Consider the following 13,574-nt stretch of genomic DNA (forward strand, 5'->3'; position numbering starts at 1 on the left):
CTGAAAAAAAAATTGCTCTTTCCCCTACTTTCTAGGACTAGAGTTTATAGTAAATAAAAAGGTTACATAAAAAAAAAAAAAAGCCTACAATTTCTGCCAGTGATTTCTCCTCTAGCAGAACCTGCCCTGGCACCAGCGTTGTCCAGCAGAGATATCAGCTTGGAAGTGTTAATAATTCTCAGTTATTCATCTCGCTGCCTTTTGCTGTAGCTTTGTGTTATCTGCTTGCAAGCAGGGATGCCAAAGCTGCTGGACTTGCAGCCAGTCACAGCTCTGTGGTGCACGGCTCAGATGTGATTTATGGACAGCGATACCAGCAGATACCGATGGTATCAGGCAGCTCGGAAACGTGCAGCATCGTGTGACAACGCGTGTCTTGTTGAACCTGTACATAGAAGTACTGAGCTCCTAGGTACTTCAAGAAATGGATTGCTAATTATTTATGTTAGCATAATGTTCAGGAAGGACACTTTCACTCTGTTCTTTGCATTCTTTTATACCCAAGGGAATAAGCTCTTCTTATGATATATTCCAGGCATTCTTAGAACAAAAGGTATCAGGTATTTATCACAAACCTGCCCTTTGTCTCGGGGAACAGAAGTCAGAGCTTGTTAGTGGAGGTGGTGCTACAGAAAGCAGTGCCTAGCCAAGTTGTCATCCAAGTGAGGGACAGTCTGCAGTGGTCCTGAGCACCACTGAGCTAGCAGGATGTGTGCCCAGATCTCCAGACCCATAGCAGCACGTGAGCAGGAAGGGTCTGGACGGCCAGCCACCCCTGTGCCAGCCACCTCTGTGCCAAAGGCGAGGTATGCACCGAACTGATTTACCAAGATTTTGTTGCACTCGCTGCAGTGTTTGAATTTCTATTTGTGCTTTGGCAGGGATGCGAATCCTAATGCTTGGTGTGGGGCAGACCCTGACTACTGAGGTCAGGCCATGATGAGTCCTGCTCTTTGCTCACACAGGATGGGTCTGGGGGAGTTTGAGCCTTATGGCCAGCAGCAGTTTACATCATGGTGTTGAAGGGGATGTCTCTGATGCTTTGGCCAGGCCCTGTGCTGGTGTTGCTGTGTCAGTCCTGTGCTTGGTTGCTCCTTTTGATGCTAATTTCGGTCATTGCACTTCCATGATTCATCCGATTTTTCATTTTGTACGAGACTCCTTCCTGTAAGCCTACCAAATCTCAAAGTTTCTGTACAACCCGTTAGGAAACAAAAAGGGCTGCACATCAATCCATTTATCTTTGTGCAGTTATCTGCTTAAACCTTGTCTGTGCTATTTTCTGCTTTCCACAGCTGATCCCTGCTCCCGGCCCTGGCTCGTCCGGCACCTCTGCTTTGTTCTCAGCTCTTTGCTGCACAGCCGGGACAGCTTCGGCAGGATTGTCAGGACGTGCTTGCCAGCTGGCTCCCTTCATCTCTCGGTTTCCCATATTTTTAATGACCATTTCCGACTCGTTCTGGCCCAACTCACAGTGGCTTCTGTGAGCTTTCAGCTGGACTGTGGAAGAGTGGGGAAAAATGAAGCAGAAAGCTGGCGCTTGGGCAAATGTCACGGAGCTGATTGCAGCCTTCCCTCACTGGGGCACTGAGGCTGTTTTCCACACACATCTGCGAACAGTTTAGAGGCACGGGCTGCAGTGCAGCTGTAAATTAGCACTGTTTTTGCAGGCTTTGCTGAAGATGCACCTCTGCTCTTCCCTGGTCCTCCAAGCACTTCCTGGACACCAGCTTTCTGCCAGCTGGTCCTTCGGAGCTGTAAGACCCCAGGGCTCCTAGGCTGGACACTAACCCATATCACTTCTAAAATCTGCAGGGCCCTCTTTTCCTCATGCCACTGCTTGGACGGCCTGCCTGGGCTGTTGGCAATGGTCACAGCCTGCAACATCCAGCCCTCCTTGTGAGACACATGGTGCTTAAGGCTGGGCACCCACCACCTGCATCATTTACCCAAAAGTCTCAAATGTGGATTTCTAGATCCAGAGCTACCACGTCATCCCATTGCTCTTCCATTTCTCTCAATGCAAGTGGCTTTGTTTAGGATGCTGCTGTATTTTTTTTCTCACTAGGTAAAATCTGTCTGGGGTTTTATAATTTTCCAAATGTGGCTGATTCATGGGCAGACCTGGCAGCGACAGCTTAGCCATGTGGGCATGGGCAGTTCCCATGATTTTTTTCGTATGATTAGACTGAAATTCCATGGGGCAACTCTCCATGGAAAGTGGTGAGCTGTAGGATTTCCTATATAAATTAGCTAGGTGATTAAAACATTAAAGATGTGAGAATTTATGAATAATTAGGGTTTTTGACTAGGGGGCTTTGCTACAGGTTGAGCAGACTGTTTTTAACATCAAGCCTATTAAGGAAGACAGGACTGGAACAAAGACCTTCAGCTGCTGAGCATTTACTGGTGCCATGGGACTATTTGATCCCCCCCTCACTCCTGTTTCCTCCTTGATGAGTTCTGAAACAAACCAATGAACGTATCGAGCACCCCTCCTCTCAGCTTGTAGCACAAACGTGCCCGATGACAGCACAAATCCATCTTAGCTTGCCAGAGACTGATGGTGCCTTTCGCAGCAACATCCCAGGTGGATGTTCAAGATTATCTCTTGGTTTGAAGTGTGTGCTGCTCCCGGGCTGCTGGGGTTTATAAGGGAGCAATTGCCTTGTGAGTATGGAGGGAAGGGAAAAGAGGAGTGAAGTCATTGGCATGGGTGCAGAAGTTAAAATTAGAACTCTCTGAATGTGATAGGCCTTGGTTTAAATTTGTTTCGTGTTGTTTCTGCTCAAATGGCATCAAGAGAGCTGACGTAACGTGAATTTTCTGGTCGTGGAAAGGTAGGAACAGGTGTCCTATAGAATAGATACTCTGCTCCAAGGGGCCTGGCTTGCTGCTGCCTCTGTTGCCATCCAACATCTCAGCATGGTTTTTCCTGATCTCCAGCACCTCCTGCTGCTTGAGTCTGGCCCCTTCCGCACAGCAATGCTGAGCCTGCTCTTCCCTGGCCCACGCTTGGCAGCAGCATTAAGTCAGTCAGTAAGTCAAGGACAGGGTTTTAAGTCGTGGAGCTGCTCTGTGAGCACAGCCACATCCTCCCAGTTTGCCGGACGTCCTGCTTAGTACTTGCCACGCAGTAACATTGCAGAGTTTGAAAAACTCTGATTTTCCTGTTATCTTTAGGGTAGATGGCCACTTCCCTGAGAGCTCAGCAGCATGTTATAAGGAACTGAAGAAAAACCGGCTTCTGGACAGGTGGAGATTTGGGTGCTGCATGCTGTGGGTGCTCTGTGCCTCTTGGAGCATCACTGCATGGGACCTGGCGCTGCGGTGCCGTGGTGCTGTATCCCCAGGGGATGCCCGTGTCTGACAACCTCCTTCCAGCTCTCCCATGCTCCACAGGAGAGGTCCTCCACTGCTCCTAATGGCAGCTCTGGGATATCACGTTTTGACCAGTTTTTCAAGTCTTTCTGCTGCTGTAGCTCTTGGGGAAGGTTTGGCAAAGTGTCAGGTCGCAGTAAAGGTTGGGTCCGCGTGGGCACGCTTTTGTTGGTTTGGTTGTAACAGTGGTGGCTCCAAGTGTGTTCACTGCAGGTGGCTGGGTGCTTGCACGTCCCACCGTGGGCTGGCTGCTCAGCACCCCCTGCCTTGATACAGCAGCCTGGGAACAAACCTGGCAAAAACTAGTGGAAATCACCCATCAGCACTTTAAATTAGGCAGTGAAGAAGGAGTTGGTGAGAGGGTTTTGACTAACTGCATGGTTAGCTTGTGTCTTAAATCAAGAATTTTTTTGTTGAAACGTTGAAGGAAGAGCTACGCTAATTAGTGAATGAAGCTTTGCCATGCTCTCTGTGGGTAATGTGTGTCTTGCAGCTCTTCAATCAAGGAGTTCATGTCTTTGTGGATTGTGGATACTATGACAATATTTCTTCCTTTACTGTGTCCCAAAACGCCAAAGCTCTTTCATCTTTTGAAGAAATTTCATTTTTAAAGAATCACTTGGGTTTGGGATCTGTACTTCTTACCAGAGTTACAACAGCATACCATAGGAAATGCACCCTGCTCTCTGGATGGTCTCCATGAATAAGGTGCTCAGTGTGAAATTAATTTTTGTTCAGATAAAGTATATAACCAGACCCTACTTCAGATATTAAGAAACACCACGCATTGGTACCTAAGGAATCCCTGAATTTATTGTGGCAAAAAGCTCTGGCAGGTAATTTCTGGCGTAACTGAGGGGGTTATTTTCTTTTCACTGTCTCATTCTTAAAATGGTGTATTCTTTCCTATAAGTACAGGGTGCTGTTCTCTAAGGGCCAGAGCCAGGCCTGCTCGCTGTGTGTAAGCAGCCTCTTAAACAAGCCGATACTGTGGATTTTCCTACAGTCTGATTAAAGCTCAGCAGCTCTGCAAATTATTGGTTTCCAGCAGATACAATTTTCAATGTAATGACAGGTATAAAATCTGAAGCAGCCTGAATATGTCTATTCACGCTTTGGAAACGGGAATTTGCATTTAATCCCATTTTTCCCCTCTCTTTCTCTTCTCTTTTTTGACATTAGGATTCTGGCAACTGCTGGGACTGACTTTGACCTGCGGACCCTGCGAGCTGTCCGAGTGCTGCGGCCCCTGAAGCTGGTGTCAGGAATCCCAAGTGAGTGCCATGATAATGTCACCTTCACAGCCAAAGGGCTCTAGAGCTTTTGGGGTGTAGTATGCTTTTCTGAGCAATATGTTCTTCCTCTGCTTCTTTGTGGTCTGTGGCTCCTTGTTTTTGCTAGCTCCTGTTTTTGTTCCCCCAGGCTGTGGATAGTGCCTGATTTCAGCAATGCGGGTGGGTGGCAGGGAGTTGTCCTGGGACGCCTGTGCCATTGGGGTTGGATTGTTTCAATTCAGATACAAAGCCATGAGGCCAAAATTTTGCAGCTTTCAGGCCCCTAGCCCTGAGCTTGGATCTTCCAACAACTTCAGCTGAGCATCTCACACCCTGCTGGGGGGTTTGATGCTTCTGTAGCACCAGGGAAAAAACTAAGGCATGGAATGGATAGGACTTACTCTTCCCTTCTCATTGGCAACTTGATCTTTTTTACATGCCAAAGTGAAGGGTCTGATGGGGAACTGCATATTGTCTTGCTTATGCCCTGAGACTGCCCAAGCCCTGGCACCATTGCTTATTGCGTTTTTGCCTGTCATTGCTCACCAGCTCTCTGCCTGCTAGAGGGGATGGCTGTCAGGAGCATATTTCATTTCTGAGCATGGAACAGGGAGGTTTTCCCTGCAGCAAACCCCTCAGCTCTGTGGGATGCTCCTCATTAACCCCTGGGCAGCCCCTCTCCTCTCAGGCTGTGGGCTGGGATGTCAGCTCTGCTACTTCGGGGCTGAAATGCCAGTGCCATAGAGATCCAGCAAGGGGTTATGCCAGATACTAACAGCATCCAAAAAAACCTGAAATCAGCATCCTTTTGCAGGCAGGGCTTCAGTCTGAATCCCCACATAGCACAGGTCCTTGGCTAGGCTTTGGAAAAATGTTATTTATTTATAGGGTCTCTAATAAGGAGGTGCTGCTGGCTCTTTCTTATGTTTGTCTTGCCCATGTCTAAGGATGTCAGGGAAGTAAGGTTTGTGGAAGTACCAATATGTTTTTTTTTATAATAGGGTAGCTCAGAATGGGCTTTGTGTGCCTGAAATATTTTCTACTTTCTCTACATAAGGCAGTACTTTCAGTGAAAGATATTGCTTCTGCTGATGAGTGTTATGGGGGGGGAAAAGGCCTCAAGCTGGGGAATTTTGACACAAACTGTTTCCAGCCGACACAAGTATCTGCTCACTGATTTCGGTATTGAGGAAGAGGGACTAAAGTAATTGTATAAGTGTTTCCATAAGCACTGGGCTCCAGTGTCCCTGCATGGGGCTGTGGTCCCACAGGAGTGTCCCCGTCCTGGGGGGATACGTGCTCTCCAGGCTGGTGACATGCCCTGGACCAGCACAGCGTTTTCCCATACAGCATCGTTTGCTCTCATGTTTTAGTGATGCTGCAAATGCTGTGTGCACTGTGCTTTTCCCACCCCCTTTTAAAAATGTACGGCCTTGAGGTTCATTCATTTACGAGCATCCTAGACTCTTTTTTCTCCTACACTCCAGGTATTTTTTCCTCTCCAACAGATATTAATGCTTTTTTTCTGTGTGCCCCACGTTGACCTCGGTAGAGCTGCACAGAACAAGGTGGCAAGGCACCGATGACCCTTCCTTCTCAGCACCTCCGAGCAGGCCGCCAAGGTGGCTCTCAGCTGCCAGTTATCACTGAATTTATTTTGTTATGTGCGTCTGCGTGACGCTATCTGACACCTCCATCTCGCCAGCCTCTCTAGCCTTATCTCTTCTGGTTTTAATTGAAAATGAGTTTCAGAGCCAGTGAAAAAGCTGTAGATGGAGAGCCCTGGAAGATGGCGTTTGGGTCTCTTTTCCGTTTGCTTCTGCATTGCTCTGCTGGAAGCAGGCCTAAGGCCACCCCCATGGTCACAGGATCTGCCTTAAGGGCCTGGTTCAGCTCCCAGCTGAGTCCTTGGACTCTACTGGCTGCAGGAAAAGCCCTTTTTGTGTCTCTGAAGCTTAGGAGGGCTTTGAGTCTGTGATCTGAAGTAAGAGGGTCAGAAAAAGGTAACTCCTGACTGTGTGTCTGACATCCTCAGAGTGTGATGCGTGTAGTGTTGTCTTTACAGCACCCCGGGAAACACAGCACTACATGACATTGCCAGTCCTAATCTTGCCCTTAGACAACCCCTTACCTCCTGCTCCAACCCTTGTTTTCCATCCCTCGCTGACTACCTGTTTCTCCCTGCCCCACAGGTTTGCAGGTTGTCCTCAAGTCCATCATGAAGGCGATGGTGCCCCTGCTTCAGATCGGGCTGCTCCTCTTCTTCGCCATCGTGATGTTTGCCATCATCGGGCTGGAGTTCTACATGGGGAAGTTTCACAAAACCTGCTTCTCCAACGAGACAGGTGAGACTGGGGCTTTGCTGCCATCCCAGTGGATTGTCGTGATGTTTCCAGGCCCCATCACCACATCGGGTTGCTTTCCATCTCCATAAGATGCTTTTCTCCATCCTGCTCTTATGTTGCTTTTCCTTCTCAATGTTTGCTGTATTCCCTCTGTCTTTACCCCCCTACTCTAAGAGTTTACAGACTTTTTTCCCCCCTACAAGCACTGGGACAGATCCTTCTGTCACTTTTACACCCAGCCTTCATGCTGGTGGGTTGCTGTCAGTCTACACAAGAGCGAGATGAAAGTGCTTAGGATCTCCTGGTATGGGAGACTTGTTTTTCATAAGAGACATGCAGAAACAAATTCCGGTGGTTCCAGCTTGTTGAAGGGTTGGTTTTAGTTTCAGTTTGTTGGTCTCTGTTCACAGTTTCAGTGGGTTTCACTCTCTGAACAGTTTTCTGACTGGGGAATTTCCTTGGAAGGTTTCTGGGGTATGAGAACATCAGTGAGATCAGGAAGGGTGAAAAGACTGGGAGCAACGAAAGGAAAAAAAAAAAAGAGAAAAAGAAAAAAAAAGGTAAATAAATGGAAGGCAAGGGGCCCTCTGATGGAGAAAGGGATAAAAATGTCCTTCAAACAGGGCAGGGCAGGGAGTGGTCATGAAGGTGAATAGGAAGAGCGTCTGGTGAGGGGCACCGTGCAGCCTTGCCAGCACAGCAGGTGCTCAGGCTCAGCGAATTTGTTTCAATTTAAAAGCACACAGACAAACAAAAGCCATTTTTTCCCCATGTAATTTTTTAATATTCCTGTTAGAGTAGTGCTAATATGTGCTGATTATCTGGACTATCCACAGATGGAAATATTGTTCCTGTCTCCAAAAGATTGCAATTTAAGGTATAATTGACTGTCTTTAAAGCACAGTCTTGTATTTTCAGTGATTATCACTAATAGGTCTTCATATTGATTTATTTATATGCATTCAAATGGTAATAAAAGAACATCCCAGCCAAATCTCTGGGCATCCTTCGCAAGGCTTTATAACAAACAACAACATGGAAACAGTTTAATATATTCAGTTTACACAGAGCTTTGCAAAAGCAGGGAGAAATTGTTTTCTTGCTTATGTTCATTAGCAAAACAGAACACAACTTGTAAAGGACAGTCAGGTGTTTAGAGATTGCTTGCAAGCAAAACATGGTGCTTCCTGGAAGAAGTGAATTTTCAGGCTGGATTTGTAGGAGAGGAAAGTCTTGTTGCTGTGCGTGTGTTTGGTGCCAAGCAGAAGGTCTCAGCTCACTGCGATGTCTCAGGCTACTGCAGCGGTCACAGAGGAATAACACCGGTAACAGCATCGGTGTGTAGGATGTAGCAACGTTCTCGCTTAGGTGGGGAAGGAGAAAGCACTTCTGAAGAGGGGTTTGCATATTCAAGGGGTGTTGTCGGATCTGTTGAATTGCAGCCCCGGAACGAGATGGGTGAGTTCTCGCATCCCTGGTTTGCAGGTGGTGGCTGCAGGCTGGGAGCGCTGGGCTCTGCGCCTCGTTCTCTGCTATGGTGCCTGTCGCCAGTGGGCAAAAGAACAATTCATTTATTTATTTGCCCCTCCAGAAACTGGTTAACTTGATATGGAAAGATAAACCCCAGTGCTGTTCCTCTTCTCTGCAAACAGCTCTGTGACCTCGGTGAAGGCTGAGAGGTCTCCATGCCAAGCTGGGGGCTGAGGACAGAATTGACACATGTACAAATTGGGTGTAAGTGGCTGCTGCTTGCTGGGGGGGCCCAGATAGGAGTTGGGAGCACAGCCAAAAGATGCTGCTGTGCACCTTGCATCGTGGCATCGCGGTACCTGGAGGCTCGGCGGCAGCGCAGGCTGGCGGTGCGGAAGGCACCTGCGCTTACGGGCACTGCCCCTGCTTTTCTTGAGGGGAAATGCGTCCATGGTTGGGCGAATTACGGGGATCGATTCGAGCTGCTGCGCAGGAAACGGCACGGTGGTGTTTCTGGAAGGGCAGGGCAGCGAGGCTTCCTGGCGCTGCGGTCCCCTGTGAGCGGAGCAGCCGCGCATCCCGCGGTGCCGGCAGCCCAGCCGTTCGCTCCTAAGTGCTCGTCGGCTCCGAAGAGGTGCATTAACGAGCCCAGGCCTGATACCACGGGCTCCAAAGGCTGACTTCAGCGTGGAAATGTGAACCTCATTAAAGAGATGCCTCTGTCAAAGGGTGGCAGATTAGCGAATGAGGACTTGCTCACGCTGGTTTCTGTTCTAAATCCCCAAAGTGAGCAAATTCCGGAGATTTTCCCTGGAATTGGGAGCCAGATGAGTGGTACCAGCCATGACTTCAGCTCACTGTGGAGGTGTCAGCAGTAAATGTTGCTGCAGCCCTGACAGCCCGGCAGCCCTGGGTAGGTCAGTAATAGTCTGCACCAGAGGGATGCTGGGGACCAAAATACGGCAAATGGGTCATTCAGGGCTGCTGCCACTCAGACGGACAGACTGTTCTGAGCCAGTGAAAACACCTCTTAATTTTGATGAAAAATGGGTAAAAAAAAAAAAAAAAAGTATTGGCTGTGCTTTTTCCAGTGCCTGACTTGCTTTCCTCTCTCTGCATCCTCCATGCAGCCTACTCTGCTGACACAGGGGTTTTAAGCGACTGCCCTCTGCAGCTCCTCACCCTGCCCAAGTGCCCTGAAGCTGAAGGAGAAAAGAGGAAAGGAGAGCATCATGTTTATTAACCCCCTTTTTTTCCTTGACACTCCCCTTTCTTCCTGTTTCTTCCCCAGCCGTGGGAGCAGGGACCGGTTCTGGTCCATCAGCATCTCTCTCTCAAAAAGAACAAGGATGTGCGTCGCATTTTCAGAGCACTACCTGGTAACAAAAGGCCAAACAGAGAGAAAACTGGATCCTTTGTTAAGGCATGCTCACGAACGGTCTGCAAGAGCCAGATTTGATATTTTCTTTGTGCAGCCCTGTCTCACCAAGCCCTTACGAAAGCCTGTGGTGACCCATATGGGAGCTGGGGAGAGATGCCCTGCTTTAAGGTGTTGAGTCAACAGGAAAATGTCGCACACGCACACACACACGTCCTGCAGCCAGTGACGGTCTTGTTTTCCTCCTGCAGGCTTTGCTCTATGGAATGATTACTCCTAATTATTGTTAGCGCTGATTTTGTTTCCCCCCTGGTGAATTTGATTTTGTGGAGTTTGTTGCTCCATTACCATAACATGTCACTTTTAAAACCATTTAATATTTCCAGAATTGCATCTCTGTGTAAATAGGAACATTGCTTAGTGTATTTATTTGCTTTAGAAAAATAAAGTGCTGGGTTTTCCAACTGCTCTCTGTTGGTGCTGACGATGTCTCTGGAGGGCTGCAGTGCGTCACAGCTGGCCCTGGACGACATGGGCCACTCTTTTGGCCGTCTCTGGAGGTCCTTAACCACAACAGACTTTTTCTTCCTTGCTTCCCTGGGTCTGTGGAGTGACCCCTGCTTCAGTCAAGCTGGTAGCAGGATGCTTCCTCTGCCAGCATTGCCCTTTGGGCAGAAACACAAAGCTTACAGTGGGGCTGGAGCTGTTGGTGTACTGCCTTGTAATGCAGCCAGAGGCTCCCCGTGCAGCTGTGGTCCAGTGTCTGGACAGCTCTGGGGCCACCTGCAAGCAGCTCTTGTGTAAGGCACTAGTGCCGAACCTGCCCTTGTGCTATAATGTTATAGTGCCAATATTTAGCACTTTAATACACCTTTATGCAGCATAGCTGTGTCTCAGTGACTCTTTGTTTGCACCATTCCCATGCCTTTGTTTTTACTGTACTGTGCTTTTTGTGTGTGTGTGTGTGTTTTTCTCATTTGTGGCACTAACAGTCGTGGTTTAGAGATGGAACTCGATAGGTCAGGTTGGACAAGCTGATCTTGAAAGTCTTTTCCAACCCATGTTATCATGGCTCTGAGATTCTACATATGACATGGCTGAAGAATTAATTGCAAATTGTGAGCACTTTGGGGTTAGCTCTGCTCCACCCTGCCGTAAAACTGCCGCCTTATAGCACAACAGGATATAAATGCTCACGAGTGTAACATCTTTTACATGCCCAGAGTGGCACAAGGAAGCCTGAAATACAACCCGGTCTCATGTGATGGCACAAGGAGGACACGGCAGCACCAGCTGCCTTGCCTGGCTTGGGTCGGTGACTTTTTCTCCCCTCTGCTCTCCTCTGCAGGCGACGAGGTGGGAGATTTTCCTTGCGGAGAGGAGCCCCCTGCCAGGCAGTGTGAGGTTGGGACGACCTGCAGGGAGTACTGGCAAGGGCCCAACTACGGCATCACCAACTTCGACAACATCCTCTTTGCTGTGCTCACCGTCTTCCAGTGCATCACCATGGAGGGATGGACCGACATCCTCTACAATGTGAGTCTGCTGACGGGGCTGTACGACTGTGGGGGTGCTGGTACGGCTTGCACTAGTTTAAGAATGGTTTGCAGGACAAAGAAGTCAGTTTGTGCTTGTGCTTTTTTTTTTTTTCTTATTGATTAGCAGCTGAAGGTTTCCTCTCTCAGTTGGGTCCAGCCTTTGTGATAGGCTTTGTAATCTGCAGCAACGAACGGTGAGGGCTGGATTTTTGCATAGAGATTCAGTACTAATTTTGACAACATCAGTACAATTTTGCAAAGCCCTATCCATCACCGTCATGCCTGGCATGACCCTGGCTAAAGAGAAGATCTGCCAGGCTGAATTGTGTCAGTAGGGCCTCTGCTGCCTCCAGCTCTGCCAGCCAGAACCATGACTGTGGCAACCACTCAAGGTCAAAACCTCTTGGTCAGTTTTATTGCTCTCCTTCTTAAAAAAGTGGAACAACCCCACACAAACAACTGAATGTCTTTGTATTTCTGGTAGTGTAATGCTGTCGCTTGTGTCTCTAATTCATACTTAGGCTTTTGAGGTGTCCTGTACTGAGGCAAGCTCCTAATCCTTGCCTTCTTTGTGGGCCAGGAGGTGATTTACACAGGCTGGGAATAGATCCCTCGGGCTGGTTTCCAGCGACTGTATCCTATTTTCTTGTGAAGTGTGCCCAGCCTCTCTTTGGGAGTCAGCAGGGACTTGTGTGCCTGTCGCAGACCTGTTGTCCCCAGCTTCATGCTTTGCTCGGATCTTCCCATATTTCCAGTATTTCCACAGTGGGTGTAACAGGTTGGGGGATGGTCTGTCCGGTTTGTACTCTCATTTTCGGTGGTAGTAAAGGGCTTTGTCAAGTCCAGGGGCATGCAGGAGAGAGCACTTTCCAACTCACTTTAGGAATGATGATAATTTAGCAGTGATGATGATTTAGCAGTGTATGCCTGCAGCAGCTGCTGCTTTCTGTTGACTGTATGGGGACAGGCGGTGAGACAGCTATGTGTGGAAGATCTGAATTACCCCACCCTGTCTTAGACAAAAGTGCTAATGTGGAAAAATAACTGGAGTAGGCATTAATAGATCATTTCTGTGTCTGGTAGGACGACAAAATATTCAGTCTACTACATTATAGACTCTGGACCCATGCTGGGCTCGTTTGCAGACCTTCCTGTGAGGGTTTCTGTAGCAACAGGAGAGTATTATTAATATCAACCACAGTAAATTGCAAGGTACAATTCTGCTGTGTTTGAAGCCAATATATCTGATTTATTACCTTTACCGTTTGTTGCTCAGTTCCTTCATTTCTTCCAAGTCTTTGCCTTAGAGTGATCTCAAGAAGGGCTCATTTCCCCATTGCATGCCCTCCCCTTGCCCTGAAACTTCATCACACAACCGGTTTCTCCTACTCTCATTCAACAATCCCACTGCCTCCTTCTACTGCCAACTGTTGTAAGAAAAGCCCATTAGCATCCTGGCTGGAATTGATTAATCAATATGTGGTGTATTAGATCATCTTCTCCCAAACTGCCTTTTGTACCATACGCAAAAAAAAAAAAAAAAAAAAAAAGAGAGAGAGCTTAGTATTGGGATATTGATTTTGGGGGTTGCTTTGAAAATTATTATAGTATCATTTTAGATGTCCATTAATCTAATTGGAAACAGATGCCTGGATGAGATGCAGTACATATTTGCTGTACAATGCCAGGCTTTGTACAGCTCTTGCCTCAGACCCCGGGTTAGGTTGTAATGGTTGGTGGGTTCACGTCTATGATAGATATGAGGATCTCTGGGTGGTCTTGCAGGGTGGAGGATGAGCAGTGTGTGTAGTGTTACTGGGCCACTTGGCAGGCTGCACACAGCCGACACCAGCAGCCAGCTCTGCCCCCTTCTTTGGCCCTCCCCTCCACGCTGTCACCCCGTCCTGTGCTGCTCTGCTTGCTGAAGAGCTGGCTGTGCTTTTGCAGGTTAGCAGCCAAGAAAAGGTGTGGGTGGAGAGAAGATCCACTTTGTACAGTCCTTAACTTGTTCACGGCTTCAGTCATCTGCTGTTTTCTGGCTGCTTGGCTTTTATCATGGTTTATTCTGTGCCCACTCTAGGTTTGTCAAATGTAAAAATGAAACAAAAGCCCAAAGCTTGCTGCAGCAATGACTGCAAGCCTGGTGTGGCGAGTGTCTGTGGATGCAGAGGTAGCAGCAGTGCAAAGT

At 48.1% G+C, this 13,574-nt stretch overlaps 1 protein-coding gene across 2 annotated transcripts in view; it reads left to right on the forward strand.

Annotated features, from left to right (window-relative positions):
• Positions 1-13,574, forward strand: part of CACNA1B (calcium voltage-gated channel subunit alpha1 B) — a 299,175-nt gene that overhangs the window by 114,424 nt on the left and 171,177 nt on the right. For both annotated transcript variants that reach the window (XM_068656842.1, XM_068656844.1), the window contains 3 exons: positions 4,564-4,655; positions 6,848-7,000; positions 11,197-11,384. In XM_068656842.1, coding sequence (XP_068512943.1) covers positions 4,564-4,655; positions 6,848-7,000; positions 11,197-11,384 — 433 coding nt within the window. The remainder of the gene's footprint in view (positions 1-4,563; positions 4,656-6,847; positions 7,001-11,196; positions 11,385-13,574) is intronic.

Source organism: Anas acuta, chromosome 20, assembly GCF_963932015.1.
Source record: "Anas acuta chromosome 20, bAnaAcu1.1, whole genome shotgun sequence".
Lineage (NCBI taxonomy): Eukaryota > Metazoa > Chordata > Aves > Anseriformes > Anatidae > Anas > Anas acuta.